The sequence below is a fragment of the Stegodyphus dumicola genome, chromosome 2 (assembly GCF_044657685.1).
Source record: "Stegodyphus dumicola isolate Sdum_Otavi_A_Nest chromosome 2, ASM4465768v1".
NCBI classification, from domain to species: domain Eukaryota; kingdom Metazoa; phylum Arthropoda; class Arachnida; order Araneae; family Eresidae; genus Stegodyphus; species Stegodyphus dumicola.
Window position 1 is genome coordinate 170,163,605 of NC_140769.1, and position 22,914 is coordinate 170,186,518.

General features: G+C 31.9%; 1 protein-coding gene across 1 annotated transcript; it reads right to left on the reverse strand.

The window, feature by feature from the left end:
• Positions 1-1,251: 1,251 nt before the first annotated feature.
• LOC146998647 (uncharacterized) lies at positions 1,252-2,925 on the reverse strand. The gene is made up of 2 exons (XM_085810327.1): positions 2,597-2,925; positions 1,252-1,810 (listed from the first exon to the last, which is right to left on the reverse strand). The coding sequence occupies exons 1-2, from the start codon at positions 2,610-2,612 to the stop codon at positions 1,437-1,439; spliced, it is 390 nt and encodes a 129-aa protein (XP_085666453.1). The 5' UTR covers positions 2,613-2,925; the 3' UTR covers positions 1,252-1,436.
• Between the last annotated feature and the right edge of the window lie 19,989 nt (positions 2,926-22,914).

Below are 22,914 nucleotides of genomic sequence, written 5' to 3' on the forward strand. Positions count from 1 at the left end.
ATCAACAATGGATCCTTTTGATGCCAAGCAATTTCTAACAAGCTTCAACATATGGCAAGGATCCATTATGACATACACATTGTCTCCGGTGGCATTGTCCGGTGTGTGGAAAATAATTGATTAAATTATTGCTTTGTAAATTTGCACCTAATGCATTTGCAGTTGCAATATTGCTACTGAAACCATCAAATGTCAAACTTATAATTCTAATGCCAGTCTCTTGAAGATAATGAAGGGCCTCATTAATAAGATTGGCTCTTTCTAGAGCATTTAACCCATTTATCAAAAAATACGAAACTGGAACCTTCCAGCTTCCATTAATGGCATTCACCATGAAAACTAAAGCCTCTTTTGCATGAGGCAGCTCATCATCATCTATGTCAGTACCTAAGTCAACATATCCAGTAAAACGAGTTCTATCCCATTCAATATGTTGTCGTATTGCCATTTCATCGACAATAAGAGCTCCATAAATGGTTTTGTTTATCTTTAAAGCTTCTTCTGCTTTAAGTTTCAACGATTGTAGGGCTTCCTTCGTAAATCCAGGAGAACCACTAACTTTACCATACCACCTTCTTAAAGTAGAAGGATGGGGAAGACTGTCGTTGAACATTTGTCTGACATAATTATATGCTTTTGCCGAATAAAAATTTAAAGTCATGGCAAATGTTCGGAGGTCTTCTGAATATTCAGCTCTTGAATTACTACATTCAAGTCTTTCTATGAAGTCCCCTGCAGCTCCAGACAACTAGAGGAAGGGAGCAAAAAAATTAAGATTTTAATATAATATTAAACATAAAAATTTTAAATATAATATAATAAAACATAGATGAGTTTTAGCAATAACTTATAACATTTTTATGTAATGGTCACCTCAAAAATATTTAAAAAAACCTACAGATGCAATATTTTCATGACACTAATGGAAATACAACCTGTGACATTGCATCCTGCATGTCATTTCCTTAATCAAAGAATTACTTGATTAGACATATATTTCTGATTATTACATTTTGAAAATTCTCAGCAAGTATTCATTACATCTTACGGTGCATGAAGGGGCCATCCAAAAATGATGTCACGCTCTGATGGGGGAGGGGGTTTGTGCAATTGTCACAAGGGGGAAGAAGAGTAATAAAAAGTGTGACATCACACACATTTTGGTTAAAAAACAGCATTTAAAATCAGCTGATTAAATTTTGAAATTACAAAAATTGAGGGTATTTCTTTCTATTGGGGCTAGAACAACTTTCCTGGGATTAATAAAAATTCTACTGATTCTTACTAAATGATTTAGATCAGCATTTCCCAGCTTTAAATCAGAAGTGAAAGTATATGTTTATGTAATAGCCTGACATTTGGCAAGGGAAGGAGGATAAAAAATTTTATGAAAATGTGCAACATCATTTATGAATTACCCCTAAATTAAGTTATAGTTAAAAACCAAAACTATAGTTAAAAGCACAATTTCTCTGGGAAATGATGGATAAAATAATTATAAGAGAGATACAAAACTGGATATTGTAAAAATTTGTTAAGCTTGCCCCTAAAATTGTTGACGCTGAATCAGATATTAAATTCTGAGTTTTTAACTCAGTCAGCAGCTCGTCTAAAGAGGCCACACGCTTCTTCAGTCTTTTGTTCTGTTTATCTAACAATTTAATTTTTCTTTTCATTCTGATATTTTGCTGCTGAGCTATTTCAAGAACTTTTTTTGCTTTACTTGGAGATGTAACATCCTCATCATTAAAATCTCCCAAGTAATGCAGCCGTTTCCTTCTTTCAGGAGTTACAGATGTACTTGCTGAACCTACAACAGATTTCAAGACGAAATATTAAATATAAGTGTTATATTAATAATAATTATTATTATTTATAAATCATACTCATATGGAGCTTAATAACGCATTTCAGTAATTTTATGGCTAATAATTTGATTTGGTGTGGAGGAAAAGGATTATTTTATTTGTGTAATGTCTTTCTGAGAGGAAACAGAATTAAAAGTTATGAAACATGAATATTTATAGCAAGCAAGGAGATTTTGAGGGTAATTTGCCATCTTAAATTAGTAAAAAATAAATAATGGGTTTTTCTTCACAAGCTTTCAATACCTTGCAAAATATTAGAGTTCAGGCAAGATGTTGTAGATATAAACTAAATTAGTTTTAAAAGTTCCCATAATCTCAGATTACTTTATCGTGTAATAGTTCAAGTGTTCTAGTTGCTTTAATTAGCAATTGCATAAAATTTTCAAGCTAAGTTCATTAAATTTAATTTACAAATGAAACTGAAACATAAACATAAATAAAAAAAGTAGGCTAAAAGTAAATTACAAGCATTCTGGAAATTCTAAACTGAATATAAGTCTAGAATGCAACAAAATTCACCTACTTACAAAACTATTTTTCTCTCTAAAAATGCTATTTAACATATTGAAACCAATACAATTAATAGAATTCAAAGAAAAAAATTACTACATCACAGCATGTTATGTTAGACTTAATCAAAGTACAATTTCTTCCTCGACTCTCTCTCACATACATAAATAAGTATGTTAAGTACATGATACTGAAATTGAAAATAGAGCATCACTTACTTTCTGAATAGTGCATAGACTCTTCTGGATTGGGCTGAAGTGGCTTTTTTGACGACTTTCGCTTGTAAACATTTTTTTTGTAAGTGAGAAGGGAAATTAAATAACGTTGGAATTGCTGTGGCCTTTAACCAGGTGCCTCCAAACTTTGTTCTATCGAAGCAGTCTGATGTAAAATGTTTCGAACATAACTTTGAATACTTGGTTACTCTAAAGTTTTCCCGCCGCAGTTGTACTTCCCATTGTTTTTGCCTTTCTGGATCTTTAGGGAAAATATAAATGAAAAAAAAAAAAAAAAACTTAATTGTACTAAAGTAGCAAATGAAGTATTAAATCACACACATATATGTATTCCAGGTCATACAGGTATACTGCAGAAGAATGGTAATTTTTCAGAATCATTTAAGAATTCTTTAAGTACATGCTGAAAAATATCATGAAATTTTAAAAGTGTAGTAATTTTTCATTGGAAAGAAATGTAAATATACCTACAATTAGAGTCAAAACAATAATATAATTGTCTGTATATGGGGATGGCATTTTTCCCTTTAGCCTTTTATTACATGAGAATTCTTATTTCGTGATTCTGTATTGGAATGGAAATCAAAGGGTCCTTTTGGACCACCTTAAAGTTCTCTTAAAATTATTTTACAATAGTACGTACATTCAAAAACACAATTTGTAATACATCAAATTACAGGTCAAAAGGTGCCTTCTAGAGAAAAGAGGGTCAAGTGAAATTTAAAAGAAAATGAGTCACTTTCAAATTAGATTGTTAATGATGGGAAAAATTTGTGCTCAAGGCAATGTTGAAAAAAGTTAGTTTGATTTTGTCATCAACAATTCTTTCTTAATAAAAATCTATTAACAAAATTATATTTCACTGCATGCAGGTTCAACTTCTAAAATGAGCACCACCTCTCTTTTCTTGAGATTATATTACTGAAACATAATAATGCACTCTCTTTTCTTGAGATTATATTACTGGAACAAAATAATGCAATCTTAATTACTGATTTCCACACTCATGTGTATGTCATGGGGGATGAATACATCTTATTAACTATAACAAATATTTTATATTGAATATGTATCAAACGGTAACAAACTTCAACTCAGTATTTATTATTAGGATCAAAACGATATTACAGTTAAAAATTCTCTCACTCTCCTTTTTTTTTTAAATACTATTTAAAATATGGTTAAGTTTTTTACATCACATTTTTTCAATTACATTAAATTTCTAACAGCATCGTAGATGAGACAGAATTATAATCCAGATTATTTTTATTTTAATTGATTTTATAGAAAATAATGATACAGCATTGAGCTCTATAAAAGTAATCTGATTTTTAAAATAATGCTGTTTAACTGTTTATGTTCAATGTTGCATGAATCAAGATCTTCAGCTTTTTTTTTTTTTTTTTAACAAAGTAAACATATCGCACAATCTTTTCTCAATAATTTAATGCTAATAACAGCATTTTTCTTTTTTTATCGCAAGCAGTAATTGTTTATGAAATCAAAACGCGTACGACTTGGCGAAAAAAAGTTAACGCCAATTGGCGCAGCTTTCTATTTCAACGGAATACACGGAAAAAACATATAAAATTCAATTATTTGTAAAGGATGAATCCAGTAAATAGTGTCGCAGTATTTAATACATTTTGATGCTAATGATACATGCTGAAAATGTCATATACAGCGGCAATTTTCTTGTACAATATGGCTGAAAATTTCCAACCAATTCAACAGAGATAGTAAAACGACAGAAATACTGAGAATAAAATAATAAATCATGCAGTTTTAACATACCTATGAAAGGTTACAGGTCCTCCGTTCACGAAACTTTTCTTTACATCCATAGGCGCTGCAGCGAATAACCATTTTTACTTAAATTTTATGTGACCAAGCAGAGCAGCAGTCTTTCGTCCCATAGAAAGCAATGTAAAGTATTTCCGGACTTTCGGAATTCGCGCAGCAGTCACGTGACACTAATGTTGGAACCGGTTGAAGGTTGCAATAAGCTCTCTACCAGTATATTATCTCGTTGGTATCCAGAGGGGCCTGGAACCGGAAGTGACGACACCAGCGCCATCTTGTATCACGTGATGGAATGACATCATCAAACTTTCGTTTTGATTCTGTGGCAACGATTTTATGTTTTCAAAGTTTTTATTTTTTGTGGCAACGACACTATTTTTTATGTTTATGGCAACGAGCTCTTAACCACGTGTTTGGCAGGACACCACTTTTAATTTATTGTTTTTAATTATTTATTACGTGATTAATTATTTAATACGTCATTACTTTTAATTATTTACTCATTTTTATGCGATACATTTTAATTATTTAATCCGTCATTAGTTTTAATTAGTTTTAATTGATTCCATTATATTTTAATCCATTTTTAATGAATTTAGTATCATTTTCCCTGTATTTTAAAAATAACTCCACGGCTGAGATTCGAACTCGCTATCTCTGGGATGGGAGTCTAGCGCTTTACCGCTCGGCTACCCGGTCCTCTTATCAGACTTGTTATTTGAAACCCTCTTTGGCCCTTTGACTTTTTGCACCATTGATGACATAAGGCTGAAAGTCTGAGCATGCGCTTCATTTGTTTTTACACGACGGCTAGGATTTCTTTTGGCTTCTTAATCATTACTTTATTCATTGCTGTTTTAAATGTAAGATTTTCCCACAGTTTAATTTTTTTTATTATTAAGATATTTTTAATTGTTTTCATTTTTCATCTTATTCTTACTATTTTTTTAGTTAATTTATTAATTTTTGATTTCATTTTTTTCCCTTTCCCAAACATAAATTTTATTTTTAACTTTCGCAAATTGACGTTTACTTCCACAAAAGTGAACTTAAATTTACTTTTTACTTTTTATCTTGCAAAGTTTATTTTTTTATATTTAATTTTCTTTTTGGTTTTACAAAAGTAATATTTATTTTTACGAATTGAATTTTTCCTTTTCACTTTTTTATTTTGCAAAAGTTTTTTTTTTTTTTTTTTCCAAATTTTTTTCCTTTTTGTATTTTTACTTTACTTTATTTTAATTTTTTGTTTAACTTTCTTTTTGGTTCTACAAAAGTAATATTTTTATTTACGAATTGAATTTTTCCTTTTCACTTTTTTATTTTGCAAAAGTTTTTTTTCCAAAATTTATTCATTCATTTCGTCATTCATTAAATTTACACTTTATATGCTATGTAATTCCAAAAATAAGCTTCGAATAGGATAAATATTTGCACATTCTACTGAATTGCCTAAATATGAAGAATTTCTCTACTTCCAGATTTTTACCCTTATGTCTGCATAAACTGCATGTATTCCATTCGTCTTCCTACTACCAATAGGAAAAATTACAGTTACGTGAGAGATTTGAAATACTGAAGTTCATATGAATGTTGACTAAAAAGAGGACAAATCAGACATTCTGTCATAATTGACTAATACTCTGAATAATAAAATTTTAAGAAAACATCAGTTTCATTCACGTAAATAAAATAAAATGCATTTTCCAAAAAAATTTAATCCAGGAAATCTATCACAAGTTTCAACATAGACGATCTACAAATATATTTTTAAGTATTTAAATATTTCATAAGTTCAAGATAAACCATGAAAGTATCGAGAATTCATAGGCATATACCAACAGCAAAAATAAAATAGTTTCCAATAGCAAAGAGAATAGTTTCCAATAGCAAAGATAAAACAGTTTCAAAATGTCTAAAAGACTACCGAGAGCACACTCTGAAAACGTTTGCAAAAAAAAGATGACATCACAAATACAAAAATTTTACGGAACATAACATTAGTTAAAAATTTTCGTTCGAAATTTTAGTTCTGATATAGGAAAATACACGTTAAATAATTAAATGTGGGTATTCGTGTAAATGTTTGTAAAAAACAAATATATAAATTTTTAGGAAAATTTTGCATGTTTTCTATTTTGGTAATGATACTGGTAAGTTAGGAAAGTGTTCTGTACTGAACATATGTGTCTACGAAATTCTTTGGGAAAAGCAGAAAGTAAATAATCATTTCGATACTTCACTAGAAATCAAGTGTTATAGTTGAACAACGATTTAAAAATTAACCAAGAGCACAACGAAGTACATATATAAATTATTTTGCTAATCGGTTATGAACTTTTAAGTAGGATATATCCAAAATCTTCAAAATTAATAATGAAACGTTCAATTTAACACTTGAGATTTTACTAAAGAAGTCTCTGTAATAGTAAAATGTTGGTTAAAAATTGTGCTAACAGAAGGAAAAAATATGCTTTTTTTAAAATATTCGCATGATATGTGATAAAAATGAAAGCATGGCCCCGGTTCAGCAATGCAATACAAGGTTTTAAGTAGAAAAGTTTCTAAACTGAGTTTTTTGTCACGTACGAAAATTAGCAATATATTAGCAGAGGACTAGGGAAAAAAATTTCAAAGATAATACTGTGGTATGAAAATTAATCAAAAAGTATAACATTTTTCTTCGCAATAAGTTATGAATATTTTCGTTTCAGTAGAATGAAGTCAGAAAGTACAAATTTAGTAAAGAAACAAGCGCTGATTTTCTTATGAATGTCAGATATTTTCTTAGATATATTTCTAATGAAATTAGTATATAAACTTCTTTTAAGAAAGAAATAGACTTTATGAGAAAAATCTATGACAATGCAATTTTTGGTGACTTAGAAAAATATTCAAAGTCTGTATGATCTGTGTTAAAAGTCTCCATTATCTACTACATTCGAATACATTAGAGAAAAATTATCTATTCCTGTAGTATACTAAGATAAAAAAAAATCCATTTCTTTTCTTAATTTCTGATTCAGTGTGGTAGTGTTGTTGAAGTTAAATCTTCCAAACGTGTAAAAAGTTATTAAATCATACAATACAACTATTTAATAAAAATTTGTTCCCAAATCTTTACAAGGACTTGTAAAAGATAAATAAGAAAATTTATGAAAATTCAATGACTTGCAGTGGCCGTAATATTCAAAGTGTTCAAAAGGTTATCGATAAGGTACTTCACAAAAAACAATATATGAAAACACGAACACGTCACAACCATCGGTAAATAACTTTCGTCCAAACCGAAAATGTTTTACTCTAAATTTACTTTGGATGCAGGAAAAGAAACACTAAAGGATTCAAAATGAAGATACTCGTGTAAACTTTCCGAAATTAAATGTACAGTATTTCAGGAAATATTCACTTAACTTCTAACTCGTTTGTAATTTTTTTAAATCATATGTAATGAGCGTATGTGAGACACGAAATGCATTCGTATGTGAAAAAATAACAAACCTTTAATTATCTGGACAATGAATCAAATTTCATTGGAAATGTAATTTCATGAAAAGTAGTACATGGAAAATCTTGAGGATAATTTCTGGTGTGTTTTTTTCGAATAAAAAAAATAGTTAAAGGCTCATAGGTTAGTAATGAACTACTAAATTCGGTCAATTTTCATCAAAAACGCCGTAAGAGTTCTCCGTACTGGTAAAATATTACTTAAATTCCCTAGCTTTGTGGCTTAACTCAGACATTGGCAAGACCAACGGCTGTCTGGTCAATACAAGATAACTGTATGTTTAATAGGTTACGGCAAAGCTATGAAAGAAATAACAGTTGGGTAAAATTATGGACATTTTCAAGAAACAAATGTTCTCTTATGTCCTTTTGGTATTATATTTATAAACAAAATGCAAAAATTTAGTAAATAGGAAGATAAATCTCAGGAAAAAATGGTAAATTAACATGAAATGTTTACTTAAAGTCTATGTAAAGTTGGTGATCGTAATACATTTGAAAAATAGTTCATATACAGTGCATTAAAATTTTGCACCCCATCTATGAATTCATGAAATTCAGCCCAAAAAGTCATTTATCACGTTCGCTTGCTTGCAGTATATTCTCTTGTCGTTTTAATCTTTTTGCTTTTGAGTTGTATTATTTCTGAAATTGTACTATTTCTGAATCTGAAGCTTTAAAACACAAAATCACTCTGATTTATCAACTTAGGTCTAAATGTAAAGTACAGTCAACCAAATGGAAGATTTTAGCATAAGTAAATGTACTACAGACAAAATAAAATTAAAAATTCATCATTATTTTTCATGCTCTGTTCGTGAAACTAGTCCTGACTTAAACCATTTGGAAAATTTTCAGAAAAAATATTCATTTCTTGTTCATGTTTTTGCATACTCAGATACTAATTTTGTTTGAAATATGGGATTTTCTTATTCCATTTTATATTTCACTGTTAAAGTCTGGCTTGGGAAAATTGTTTTCCTTGGAAATGGCATACTTGTGATATATATCTGTGACTGTTCTAATAAACTACATTACTAACATGTGAAAATCCCTAGTTATACAGGAATTATCTTGAATGTTTCCTTAATTTGAAATGCAAAACGTAACCCATGTGCAAAAAATAGAACAAGTTTATCTTAAAAAAGTTCTCCACGAATACATCTTTTCTCGGTCCTTACATGCTTTTCTGTATTTATCACTCAAGTTCATTGTGTACCTTTCTTTCATCTAATTTGTGAAGTGTGGTCTTTCTTATGACATATTAAAAATGCGTTAAAATTTTTAAAGTTGGTGACTATAGTAGATCATTATATGGACTTTCTGTCATTATTACCTATTTTGTATAATTATTTGTGTGTAATTTTATTTATTATCTATGAGAAGTTAAATGTCAAAAAAGCTGTAAAAGTTCATTATTAAGCAATGTCAGTTTGAAATTTCTATCTTAAAATTATTTGTGTTAGGTCATGTTAATTACTATGTTAGATCATTATTTGGAACTCTACTCGATATTTCGTGTAATGTATCATAACTATGTAGGAGTCATTTGTCTGGTATGATAAATTAAATTTCGTTCTCAAAAGGCTGTAAGAGTTCAGTGCTAAATAAATTATTGACAATGTGAAATATGGGTCTTTTTCAGTTAATTTACAATAAATACGTTAAAAATATTCCAAGTTAACAAATTTTTATATTCCAAATTGGGATAAAGGCGATAAAGTTTCATTTCCATGGCTGAATATTAATTCCATGTGTATTATATACATTAAGTTCTCCTTCACAAAATGTGAGTGTAATTCAAATTTAAAATAATACGTTACAATGTGGATATTCTTCTCTGTAGTTAAAATATAATTCAATCTTCTGTACCTTGTTAAGAGAGTTAGGCTGTGATAAGTTCAAATAGAGTAGTGTTTGTAAAGTTGTGCGGTAAATGGTGGAATCATATTAAGAATCCGAGTGACGTTTTCACATGAAGGAAAAAATCAAGGTTTCGGTGTATGTTTGGTGATTTAAGTAGGATATGTGCAAGAAAATACAAGATATTTTTGTAAAATATTTCAAAGAGTTAGCAAAATTTGTGTTAGTAGTATAAATGAATCTTACTGAATAAAAGGGAGTGTTCTGAATATATATGTATAAATGTCTGTAGAGTAAAATAAGAAGAAATGAAGTACTATTGGTATGTATCTAAATTTAACTGGGTAGAAATGTTCCATGCATTGGTTTGAGTGGCTTCATACCACGAAAATTTATTGCTCCTTATAAGATTTATTTAAAGTCAGTAGGTCTTACAATAAAGAAACATGTGTAAGTCTGTATTTATTATGGGGAAAAGGAATCAGAAATACAGCACGAATATGTTTTATAAGTTAAATATAAGGGTAAATGTGTAAATGGAAAGTGTAAAAATTACATTTCTCAGACATAGTTTGGTGAATCCTTTGAATAAAAGTAAGACGTGTAAAAGGGAATCAACAAAGTTTTATATAGTTAGTAAAATACATCAGAAGGAAAAGTTCTGAGTATCTCCAACTTAGTAGTAAAAAAGTAAGAAATGTAGTATTCCAGTTAAACTATATAGAAGGAATATTGTGTATATTGGTTTAAAATTACAGAAAATATTACTTAGTGAAGTTATATGCATGTAAATTCCAGCTTCAAAGACTTTTCAAAGAGGAGAAAATCTCAAAGACGGAGAAATGTAGGTAAGTTTACTTTTGGAGAAATGGAAGTGTAACATGATGTTGTATTTAAAACAAGGGGAAAAATAATTAAGGGTAAAATAAAAATGTAACAAATAAATTAAGGGAAAGGGGGAAAAAATTTATTTTTGGAAATAAAATGCATAAGGGAAAAAACAAAAAACTGCATTTGTGTAAACAAAAAATTCAAAAAAATTAAAATTATGAAACTAAATATTACTTTTGTAAAAAAAAATTTTAAGTTAAAAATGTAGTAACACCTTTTTTTTTAAATAAAAAGCGGAAAGGAAAAATTAAATTTGTAAAAATAAATATTACTTTTGTAAAACAAAAAAAAAGTTTAAACAAAAAAATTAAAATAAAGTAAAGTAAAAATACGAAAATGAATAAATTTTGGAAAAAGAACTTTTGCAAAATAAAAAAGTGAAAAGGAAAAATTCAATTCGTAAATAAAAATATTACTTTTGTAGAACCAAAAAGAAAGTTAAACAAAAAATTAAAATAAAGTAAAGGAAAAATACAAAAAGGAAAAAAATTTGGAAAAAAAAAAAAAAAACTTTCGCAAAATAAAAAAGTGAAAAGGAAAAATTCAATTCGTAAAAATAAATATTACTTTTGTAAAACCAAAGAAAATTAAATATAAAAAAATAAACTTTGCAAGATAAAAAGAAAATTTAAGTTCACTTTTGTGGAAGTAAACGTCAGTTTGCGAAAGTTAAAAATAAAATTTATGTTTGGGAAAGGGAAAAAAATGAAATCAAAAATTAATAAATTAACTAAAAAAATAGTAAGAATAAGATGAAAAATGAAAACAATTAAAAATATCTTAATAATAAAAAAAAATTAAACTGTGGGAAAATCTTAGATTTAAAACAGCAATGAATAAAGTAATGATTAAGAAGCCAAAAGAAATCCTAGCCGTCGTGTAAAAACAAATGAAGCGCATGCTCAGACTTTCAGCCTTATGTCATCAATGGTGCAAAAAGTCAAAGGGCCAAAGAGGGTTTCAAATAACAAGTCTGATAAGAGGACCGGGTAGCCGAGCGGTAAAGCGCTAGACTCCCATCCCAGAGATAGCGAGTTCGAATCTCAGCCGTGGAGTTATTTTTAAAATACAGGGAAAATGATACTAAATTCATTAAAAATGGATTAAAATATAATGGAATCAATTAAAACTAATTAAAACTAATGACGGATTAAATAATTAAAATGTATCGCATAAAAATGAGTAAATAATTAAAAGTAATGACGTATTAAATAATTAATCACGTAATAAATAATTAAAAACAATAAATTAAAAGTGGTGTCCTGCCAAACACGTGGTTAAGAGCTCGTTGCCATAAACATAAAAAATAGTGTCGTTGCCACAAAAAATAAAAACTTTGAAAACATAAAATCGTTGCCACAGAATCAAAACGAAAGTTTGATGATGTCATTCCATCACGTGATACAAGATGGCGCTGGTGTCGTCACTTCCGGTTCCAGGCCCCTCTGGATACTGCCCACGCCCCTTTTCTGTGACGTCACTTCCGTCACCCGAGCACGGGCGCTTACTACTAATCTGGAAGTAAACGAAATTTTTCAGATCGAGGAAATACAGTACGATGTGTAAATATTCTTCCTATTCGAAACTTATTTTTGGAATGACATAGCGCAGAGGCGGGGAACCTTTTTACCATTACAGGCCACATTTAAATTAGGCAGCAATAAGAGAGGCCGCATAAGCTGATTGACCTAAGTGACTTTTGTGAAATTATTATAGTTTTTCTATAGATTTAACAATTTATTGCATTATATAGAAAAAATAAAATATAATACTACAAAATTTTAAATATAATATACATATAAAATAATATAAAAATATTATAAAAAATACAATAAAAAATATTTTTTTATTCACTAAGTTAGTGACTTATTTGGCTATGTTTTTTGTTTGACAGTAATTGTATATTTGGATCAAGCTTCGTAACACACAGCTTTAATTGATCCTTTAAATGTGCATCTGTAATTTGCGTTCTTAAATTTGTTTTTATTTTTGACATGAGAGAAAATGTTGTCTCGCAACAGTAGGTACTTCCGAAGCAGGAAAGTAAACGGCGAGCATGTTCTCGAAGGCATGGATATTCAACAGCATTTTTCCAGATTTCTATGGGATCCTTTTTAGCGTTAAAAAGGGATTTCATCATGCTATCTTCCCCTAAATCAATTAACTCCATTTGTAGTTCTGCAGGAGCCTCGGATATATCTATTAAATGTGGTTCAAATGCCAGTTTCATAGCAGGAGTGTGCTCGTCAAAATCAGAAAATCTATTAGTATACTCTTCTAGTAAACAATCCAAGACATCTACATATTCATCGAATATTTTATTTTCACAGTTCTGCTAATTTAACATTTTAGCTAGCTCCGGGAAGTGTTGTGCAGATATTTCCGATCGACAAAGCAATGTTTTGAAAAATGATAATTTTTTTCTAAAAGCTTGGATCTTTTGCCACATTTCATAAATATACCTCGTTTCACCTTGCAGGCAAATATTTAAATTGTTTTGTTTTGTCATCATATCAGACAAAAATGCAAGGTTTCTGAGAAATACTTCATCTGATAGATCACATTGTTTTCCTCGTTCTTTATAAAAGTTTAAAATTTGTCGTCGTAAAGACAAAACTTTTATCAAAACCTGACCTGTTGATAGCCAGCGAACCTTGCAGTAGTATGGCAGGTCAACACTATACGTTTCCTCATCTAAAGAGAGCATCTGCCGAAATTCACGATGACGCATTCTATTTACGCGAATATAGTTGACAATGGCAATGGTTCTATCCAGAGTGTCTTGCAAAAGGGTAGATTTTGCTGATGCAAAATGCAGTGAAATGATATCAATTTTTTTCAAGTTTAAGTTTTCCTTTTTTAACAAAGCAACGAATCCTTCTTTTTTGCCTCTCATGGAAGGTGCGCCATCGGTGCAGACACTGACTAAATTACTGACATTCAATTGTAATTTATTACATACTTCTTTGAAGTTTTCGAAAATATCGGCTCCGCGAGTTCTTCCAGTTAGTGTACCCAACGCAAGTAGTTCTTCGTAACATTGCAAATCTTTAGTTACAGCACGAATAAAATATAAAACTTGTGCCGAATATGTTTTATCAGTGCTTTCATCTAAAGCAATTGAAAAATAAACATCTTCATTTTGTATAATTGCATGAAGTTGCTCAGTTACATTTTGCGCTAATTCGTGCTGTCGATCTGTTACAGTTCTTCTTGAAAGAGGTAATTGTTTGTATTTGTCGACATTTCTTGGATCTAACATTGTTTTGGCTACTTCGGTGATTGCGGTGATTAGTGCCCAGAGGGCGCACCACAGAAAAAGTTAGTTGCGTTACAGAACGTAAGTGAAGCGGACACGCCAAAATGTCGGGCGTATTACGGCTAATTGAGGTAATTGCATCGTATCTGTCAGGTGGCAGAAAACTAGTATGATGTATCAATTCACATGCCAGTTGGCAGAATATGTCTATCATGTACATGCCAGGAGGCATAACGCTTGTAAATATGCCAGGTGGCATACGACTTGTAAATAAATTGTAAATAAATGTACAGTAAAATATCTTGGTGCAATAGATCAAGGAACAAGCATCAACAACCTTCTGATCACGTTGGATACGTACATTTTTTTTTTTTTTTGGTGACACCGGACTTGATTTGTGGAGATGAAGAATGGACGAAGAAAATTAGTGAGTTCATGACTGAAAAGCCAGGATTTAACGCGAAGAAATTCGAGGTAGGCCCTTTTTCATTTTTCCAGTTTTGAATAGAATTGTTGAATAAAAATCTTGGTGATTATTATAGTTGATAGAATCTAATGGTAAAATGGAGGCTATGAATAAGCAAAGAAGTTGCGTACGGTGACGCGTAGCTTAACTACTAAGTTGATGAGTAAAATAGATTCTGCATTGTTAGAAGAGGGTGAAACCGCGGATGAAAAATTAAAAGAATTACTCGAAATGTTACTTGAAAAATCGCAGTTGTTGAAACAATACGATTCTGAGATTGAAAAACTTATAATTACGGAACAGGAGTTAGAAACAGAAGTAATTTCCGCGCAGGAATATCAGGAAAGAATTATAAGTTTTAAATGTAAAATTCAGGAAAAATTAAGAAAAAACTCGTGTGAAGTTGAATCTAGAAATTCTAGCGAGGAAACTATATCTCCGAAGTTGAAAACTTGTGAAGTTAATACTTTAAAATTGCCAAAATTAACGATTACAAAATATTACGGAGATCCTTGTTCTTGGCTTGAATTCTGGAACCAGTTTAGTAATTCCATTCACCAAAACGAAAGTCTCAGTTCGGTTGATAAGTTTTGTTATTTAAAATCGCTTTTGGGAGGTTTAGCTTTAAATGCTATTAGTGGATTAACATTTACTAGTGAAAACTATACGGTGACTGTTGATATACTAAAAAACCGTTTCGGCAGAGATGACCTGCTAATTAATGCGCATATGAATAAATTGTTGAGTTTAGAACCTGTAAAATATTCCGGAAATACGGCTTCTTTGAGGAAGCTTTATGACGATATAGAAATACAAATAAGGAATTTAAATTCTTTAAATGTTACTAGTGGTTCTTATGGACATTTATTATCCCTATTTTGTTAAAGTTAATACCCGAGAATTTAACTCTAGAATTCACTAGGAAAAGAAGTGATAAACAAAATTTCGATGTTAATGAACTACTAACGTTCTTGAAAACGGAAGTGGAATGTAGGGAAACATCAATGATGTTAGCGCGTTCTAAGAATTTTGATGTAAATGAAACATCAATACGAAACAAAAGTTCCTATCAAGGTTATCAAAATAAATCTTACATGCATTCTAAAAGAAATTATTACAGTACGAATAAGCAAGGTGCTTCAGTATTAACTAGTCAAAGCGAAACTCCCTCTAAATACTTTCAAAAATCACACTTTAATCCAAATCGAAAGTTCTCTACCCCGCCTAAGAAAGAGAATCAAAATGTCTGCATATTTTGTTTATCTGCTTGTCATATGAATCATGATTGCGCATTTGATTTAAACGCTCGCCGAAAGGCATTAATGGATCGAGGTTTATGTTTTATTTGCTTTTCGAAAGGGCATCCAAGGCGTTTCTGTGCTCATAAAGATGAAAAATGCAGACTGTGCAATGTCCAAGGTTTACATAATTCGTTAATATGTGACGCCGCATCGAAAGGTTTAGAGACGAATACTTCCAATCAGACAAAACAAACGCCAATCCCTGAAGCTTCTCTTTCGCTCTTATGTAATGAAAATAATAACAAAATTAAACTACCGACTTCCGTTCTTTTACAGACGTTTTCGGCAACAGTTAGGTGTAAAGGGGGCAACGAAAAGGAATTACGTTGTATGCTAGACTCAGGGTCAACAAAGTCATTCATCTTACGAGAAGTGGTTGATTCACTGGGGTTGAAAATTATTAATAAAGAAGCGCTTATTATTTTCACATTTGGATGCAAAGATGCAAAAGAGCGCTTGTATGATATCGTAGAAATCATATTGCAAAATGTAAGCCATCCCAATAAAAAGATAAAAATTAACACAATAGTCATTGATTCTATAACACTAGGGCAAGTAAAAGTTCCTTCTCGGTGGATACGAAAGATGGCGTTTGAGAAGGGAATAGAATTAGCAGATGTTGGTACGAGTGACGAAATTCAAGTATTAATAGGTTCGGATTATATTTGGGAAATTTTAGGAGAACGAAACGTGAAGATTTGTAAAAAATTAGTAGCAACAGAAAGCACTTTCGGTTTTGTGATTCAAGGCAAGGACAAAGGATCAAATTGTAAGGACGCAAGAGTTAATCATATAACCGTTGTAAATGAGGACTTAGATTATGAAAGAGTTAAAAAATTATGGGAATTAGAAGCAATTGCGATAAGTTCGGATAAAGAAATATCTCTATCAGATAAAGAAATTTTAGAGTCATTTGAACGAAATACAACTTACAAGAGTAAAAGGTATGAAACTCGATTATTGTGGAAAGAGGGTGTTGAAGGTTTAAATAACAATTATGAAATCGCGAAACAGCGTTTACTATTTTTAAATAATAGGTTTCAGAAAAATAGCGAGCTATATTTAAAATATAATGAGATAATTAATGAACACTTGAGAGATGGTATAGTGGAACGGGTAGATACGTATTTAAATAGTAGTTTGAAAACGGGGTATTACATGCCTCATCACGCGGTAGTGCGCGAGCAGAAGGATTCTACAAAGGTTCGAATAGTTTTTGACGCTTCTTCTAAAAGTAAGGGAAATTTATCACTTAATGATTGTTTGGAAAGCGGACCTAATTTAAATCCTGATTTGCTAAAGATTATCATTAAATTCAGGGTACATTCAATTGCGTTTTGTGCCGACATTCAGCGTGCATTTTTAGAGGTAGGCTTAGCTAAAGAAGATAGGGATTTTTTAAAGTTTTGGGGGATAAATGAAGAAGGGTCAAATCTCGATCACAGTAATCCCAACTTACAAGTTCTCCAACACAATCGAGTTCCTTTCGGGGTCAAGTGCTCACCTTATTTATTAACAGCTACAGTAAGACTGCATTTAAAAAAGTATGAAGATGCCTAGATGCCTACGAAGAGGCATGCAGTATGTTAAAAGAGCTTTACGTAGATGATTTAATTTCTGGGACAGTTAATGTAGCAAAGGCCTTACATTTAAGCAAGGACATGATTTTCATTCTTAGCGAGGCCAGTATGAATTTACGCAGATGGGTTTCAAACTCACCTGAGCTGAATGAACTATGGAAACTTAATGGAATTGACTCTTGTGAAACATCTGAAGACCCTTTGGTACCGTTGGTACCGTTGAAAGTTTTAGGTCTTATCTGGGACAATGTCAATGATAATTTGAAAATAGATGTATCTCAATTTGAGAAGTTAAAAAATCTCAAAGTAACTAAACGCATCATTTTAGCAGCATGTGGTATGCTCTTTGATCCCTTGGGAATTATGAATCCATTTACTGTTCGAATTAAACTCTTAATGAAAACTATGTGGGAAAAGGGTATTCAATGGGACGAAAGTGTTCCCCTTGATACAGAATTCATATTTCAGGAATGGTTAAAAGAAGTTGAAAAAATAAAGTTTTTCGAAACTCCCAGACAGTACTTCAGTGATATGTGTTGGAAGTTTATAGAAGTTCACATATTTTCTGATGCCAGTCCCAAGTGTTATGGTGCGTAGCATATTTTAGATTTAAGAAGAAAAATAAATGTAAAACAAGTTTCATAATGTCGAAATCCCGTTTGGCTCCATTAAAAAGGGTAACACTCCCTAGGCTTGAACTTTTGGGAACATTAATTTCTGCAAGATTAGGTTCGTATTTGCAATCGATATTTCCGCAGTTGGATAACGGAAATATATTTTACTGGACTGATTCCCAAATTTGCATCCACTGGATCAAGGGATCTGCCAACGAGTGGAAACAATTTGTTAGAAATCGTGTGGTAGAAATCAAGGAGAAAACAATTTTAAACAGTTGGTACTTTTGCAGTGGGAAGACAAACCCTGCTGATAAACTTACGAGGGGGATGGATGCTGAAGCTCTAATTAATGATAGTGATTGGTTTTCTGGGCCACCCTGGCTTTCAGAAGTAGATATTCGACATCACATAAACGAAATGAATACCGAAGCTGACTTGCAAAACGTTAGTGAAGAACGAAAATGTGTTACTTTGAAAACACTTGTGGAATCTACAGAACCGTTACTAAATCTTGAACTGTACGGAAATTTAACCAAAGTACTGGGAATAATGGCTTATGTTCTGCGCTTCGTGAACAACTGTAAATCCGCTCGTGAAAAGCAATCTGGTGTGCTTACCGCCTATGAGTTACGGAAAATTTTAAGAGTAGGAGGTAGATTAAGAAACGCAGAAATTACCAGAGAAAGTAAACATCCCATTATATTGCCAAATAATAATCACTTCACAAAATTAATGATACAGCATTATCACGAAAAACATTTACACGGAGGGTTGCATTTAATGTTATCCGCAATAAGGCAGAAATACTGGATAATAAGTGCAAAGAATGAAATTAAAAAATGCATTTGGAAATGCATAAAATGTTGCAGAGTACGAGCAGTAACATCTATTCAATTAATGGGAGTAGAGTGCTCCATTAATTGAATTATTATAATATGAATATTACTACCTGCAAGTAGAGTGATTCCAAGTAGAACCTTTTCAAAGGTTGGCGTTGATTATGCCGGCCCATTTTCTGTGAAAATGAAAAGGGGAAGAGGTATAAGACCAATTAAATGTTATATCTGTATTTTCGTTTGTTTAGTTACAAAGGCTATCCATTTAGAGATTGCTAGCGACTTATCAAGTGAAGCATTCCTAGCTGCTCTAAAACGATTTGCTTCGAGGAGAGAAAAACCTCAAGAAACAAGAAGTGATTGTGGAACTAATTTTATAGGTTCAAATAAAATCCTCAAGGAAGCAGTTTCATCTGTCCAGTCAACCTCAGAATTTCAAAGATGGTTAGCAAATGAAAACATAAGGTGGATATTCAACCCGCCAGCTGCTCCACATCATGGTGGTATATGGGAGGCAGCTGTTAGATCTATGAAGCTGCATCTAAAGAAATGTGTTGGAACTCAAATTTTGACTTATGAAGAGTTTCTAACTCTAATTGCACAAATTGAAGCATGCTTAAATTCGAGGCCAATAACACCGGTCTCCAGTGATCCCAATGATTTGACAGCTTTGACTCCTGGACACTTTATTATAGGGATTTCTTTAACAGCTGTTCCGGAACAAGATTTAATCGAAGTACGAGTGTCTCCATTGCAAAGATGGCAACTAACACAGCAGATGTTCCAAGGGTTTTGGAAGCGGTGGTCTAAAGAGTACCTGTGCCAACTACAGCAGCGTAGCAAATGGAGACAGCCTAGCAGAAATATTCGCCTAAATGACTTGGTTCTCATTAAAGAAGATAATATGCCTTCATTACGTTGGAAACTCGGGCGAGTAATAGAAGTGTTTCCTGGAAGAGACAATAATGTGCGAGTGCTTAGACTAAAAACTGTGCACGAGGACATTAAACGTCCTATTACCAAACTGTGTCTTTTACCAGTTGAAGAACATTAACTTAAGTGTTTGGTTTATATTGAATATGTTTTATTATTATTTTCATTCCTTATTGTACTAATAATTTTATTTGTTTGTTCTAGTTTAACCCTCATAGTTAACGTTTCAATATAGTAAGATGTTTTGCTAGAAGATTGGTAAGTGTAACATGTAATTTTATACTTTTTGAAGATTTTTGTATGTTTTAAGTTTCTATATGTTTCATTTACTTGTTTGCATATATTGAAGATTGTATTAAGATGAATGTAATTCATCGGGGGGAGGATGATTTGGCCTCCTCGGTGATTGCGGTGATTTGTGCCCAGAGGGCGCACCGCAGAAAAAGTTAGTTGCGTTACAAAACGTAAGGGCAGCGGACACGCCAAAATGTCGGGCGTATTACGGCTAATTGAGGTAATTGCATCGTATCTGTCAGGTGGCAGAAAACTAGTATGATGTATCAATTCACATGCCAGGTGGCAGAATATGTCTATCATGTACATGCCAGGAGGCATAACGCTTGTAAATATGCCAGGTGGCATACGACTTGTAAATAAATTGTAAATAAATGTACAGTAAAATATCTTAGTGCAATAGATCAAGGAACAAGCATCAACAACCTTCTGATCACGTTGGATACGTACAAACATACTCCCTGCTTCAACAATACATTCATTAATTATTTCAATGTCACTAAATGGTTTGCCCCTTTTTCCAAGTATATGTGCTATTTTATACGTAACAGCAACTGCAGCGGAATTTTGATTTACAAAGGCACTAAAAGATGCCTGCTGATGATGCTTCTCATTTTTCAACTTTTGAAGTGCAGCTTTCCGTGATTCACCTTCTAAAGCGAAATATTTATGTTCTTTATGAGTCAAATAGTGTTTATTTGCATTCGCTTTTTTTAAAGTATTTAAAACTGTATTGCACAACAAACACATCATTTTATCTTTCTCATCAGTAAAGAAGAAATCTAACTCCCATTCTACATTAAATGTTCTGATTTCATCACCTAATTTTCTTCTCTTACTATTTGACATGATGGATAAAAAAAACGAATATCAAATAATATCTTTAACAAAGTGTGTACTTTCTAGAAATACAATAAAACCGTGTACCTGTTATAAGCACGCACTGTTAACTACAGTTAGCTGAAGATCGCAACAGGGAAGCGTTGAGAGATGCGAGTCAGAGAAGCCAATGCAAGGTGTGACACTCAAATGGGAGATCTGAAACCGAGTTTTGTTTACTTCTTAGACAAGGTAGTTGGCGCTGCTAGCTGTGGCCAGAGCCTCGCTCATGCGTGTTAGAATCCGTTTCAGACTAGTATTCTGACGTCATGTTACAATATGACTGTCTTTGGCGGGATTTCTTGCGCAACTGTCATGGCGTTGATGTACAATAGTTGTTTGAAACGAACTCTACCATTTTGTACTAGGTGGCAAAGGGCCGTACAAGAACCTCGCGGAGGCCGCAGGTTCCCCACCTATGACATAGCACATAAAATGTAAATTTACTAAACAGAGATATAACGAAGATCAAGTACTCGGCAAAATCTGGATGGTAATTATACAAAACTAGTTATACGGAAGATTTCCATAAAGTGGTTCCAGCGAAGGAAACACATCAGCATCTCTTAGATCTCTAAAATTCTACGTAAGAGCAAAGATCAAAGGCCCAATTAGAGTTTCAAGAGACTGCTGGCGTGTTTCCTTCGCTGGAATCACTTTATGGAAATCTTCCGTATAACTAGTTTTGTATGATAACCGTCCAGATTTTGCAGAGTACTTGATTTTCATTATATCTCTTTCTATTAAATTTACACTTTATATGTTATGTCATTCCAAAAATAAGCTTCGAATAGGATGAATATTTGCACATTCTACTGAACTGTCCCATCCCTCTCCTTTTCTACCAGCCACATGAGAGGACTTTCTGCTCACGGTATATTTGGAGTGCCGCCATGCCGCACCGACACTATACATTTACAAACATCCATGCGTTCTCTGGGATTCGAGCCCGAGCGCTTAGGCACAGCAGTCAGCGACGCTAAGCACTATACCGGTGTGGGAGGGGCCTTCCTTTACTTGGTACAAGGAAGTGAAAAATGATTACCACAACTGAGGAAACAGAATAGATTCTGAGTTATCAGAAACCGACATGTATTAATAAAATATCCTTTGTATTTACATAAAGCTGAAGTTTTTATATTAAAATAAATAAATACTTATAAGCAGCGATCCTAATTTTCGATTCAGTAAACGTTTCATTCGAAAGGTTATATAACGTCAGTTTAAGTGTAATACTATGTTATCAACTCATTTGTTAATAAGTTCATTCGAGTTTCAAAAATGTTATATTAGGAACATGTCGTAGGCATTCTTTTGACATTTGGAGCCAGAATACTTTGTGAGACTGACTGAGAATTATTATCTTCTTCCAAATTAAAATAATATGCAGGCATATAATATGAATCATTGTCACATACCACGGATATTTTAGTACTGTATAAAGATGCTTTATTGTGTGAAATTATGCTAGAAATGTCGGTAGAAAAACTGATACCTGAAATATATAAGAAGTACACTGACATAAAATTTTAAACAGTAGTTTCCCAATTTATCTGCAGTCTTTTTTCAGTTATGGTGTACCAAGGAGGCTTGAATACCTCTTGTGATTACGAAGACTTAACACATTTTAAACGTCTCTCAGCTCAGGTGTATTCGACATCATCAGTTATTACAATCGCCAATTTTGTACAGCTTTCCTGTTTGACACTTTTTGCAAACTTTTCTGTGTAAAGAACTTTTAGTTCCGAAAATACTAACGTGATTTAAATTTTCCAATAATCGTGTTTTGATACTTAACATCATGAAGTGTGCTTTACTAAAATCTCAATGTGTGTTTCTCCGAGAGTTTTCCGTATTTTTTAAATTTAAAACTGAATTAGATCGGAGGAGCTACACTTGGATGGATGTTAAAATGAAAAAATATACTCTACTGATTGGACTTCTGATTGATTCTTGTGTTTATATTTATCTTTTCATTTCATACAAGCATCATAACGTAGTTTATTATTATTCCACTTAAACTAAAGTTAGCGAATATATTTTTGTATTATCTCTGAGAGGAATGAAATAC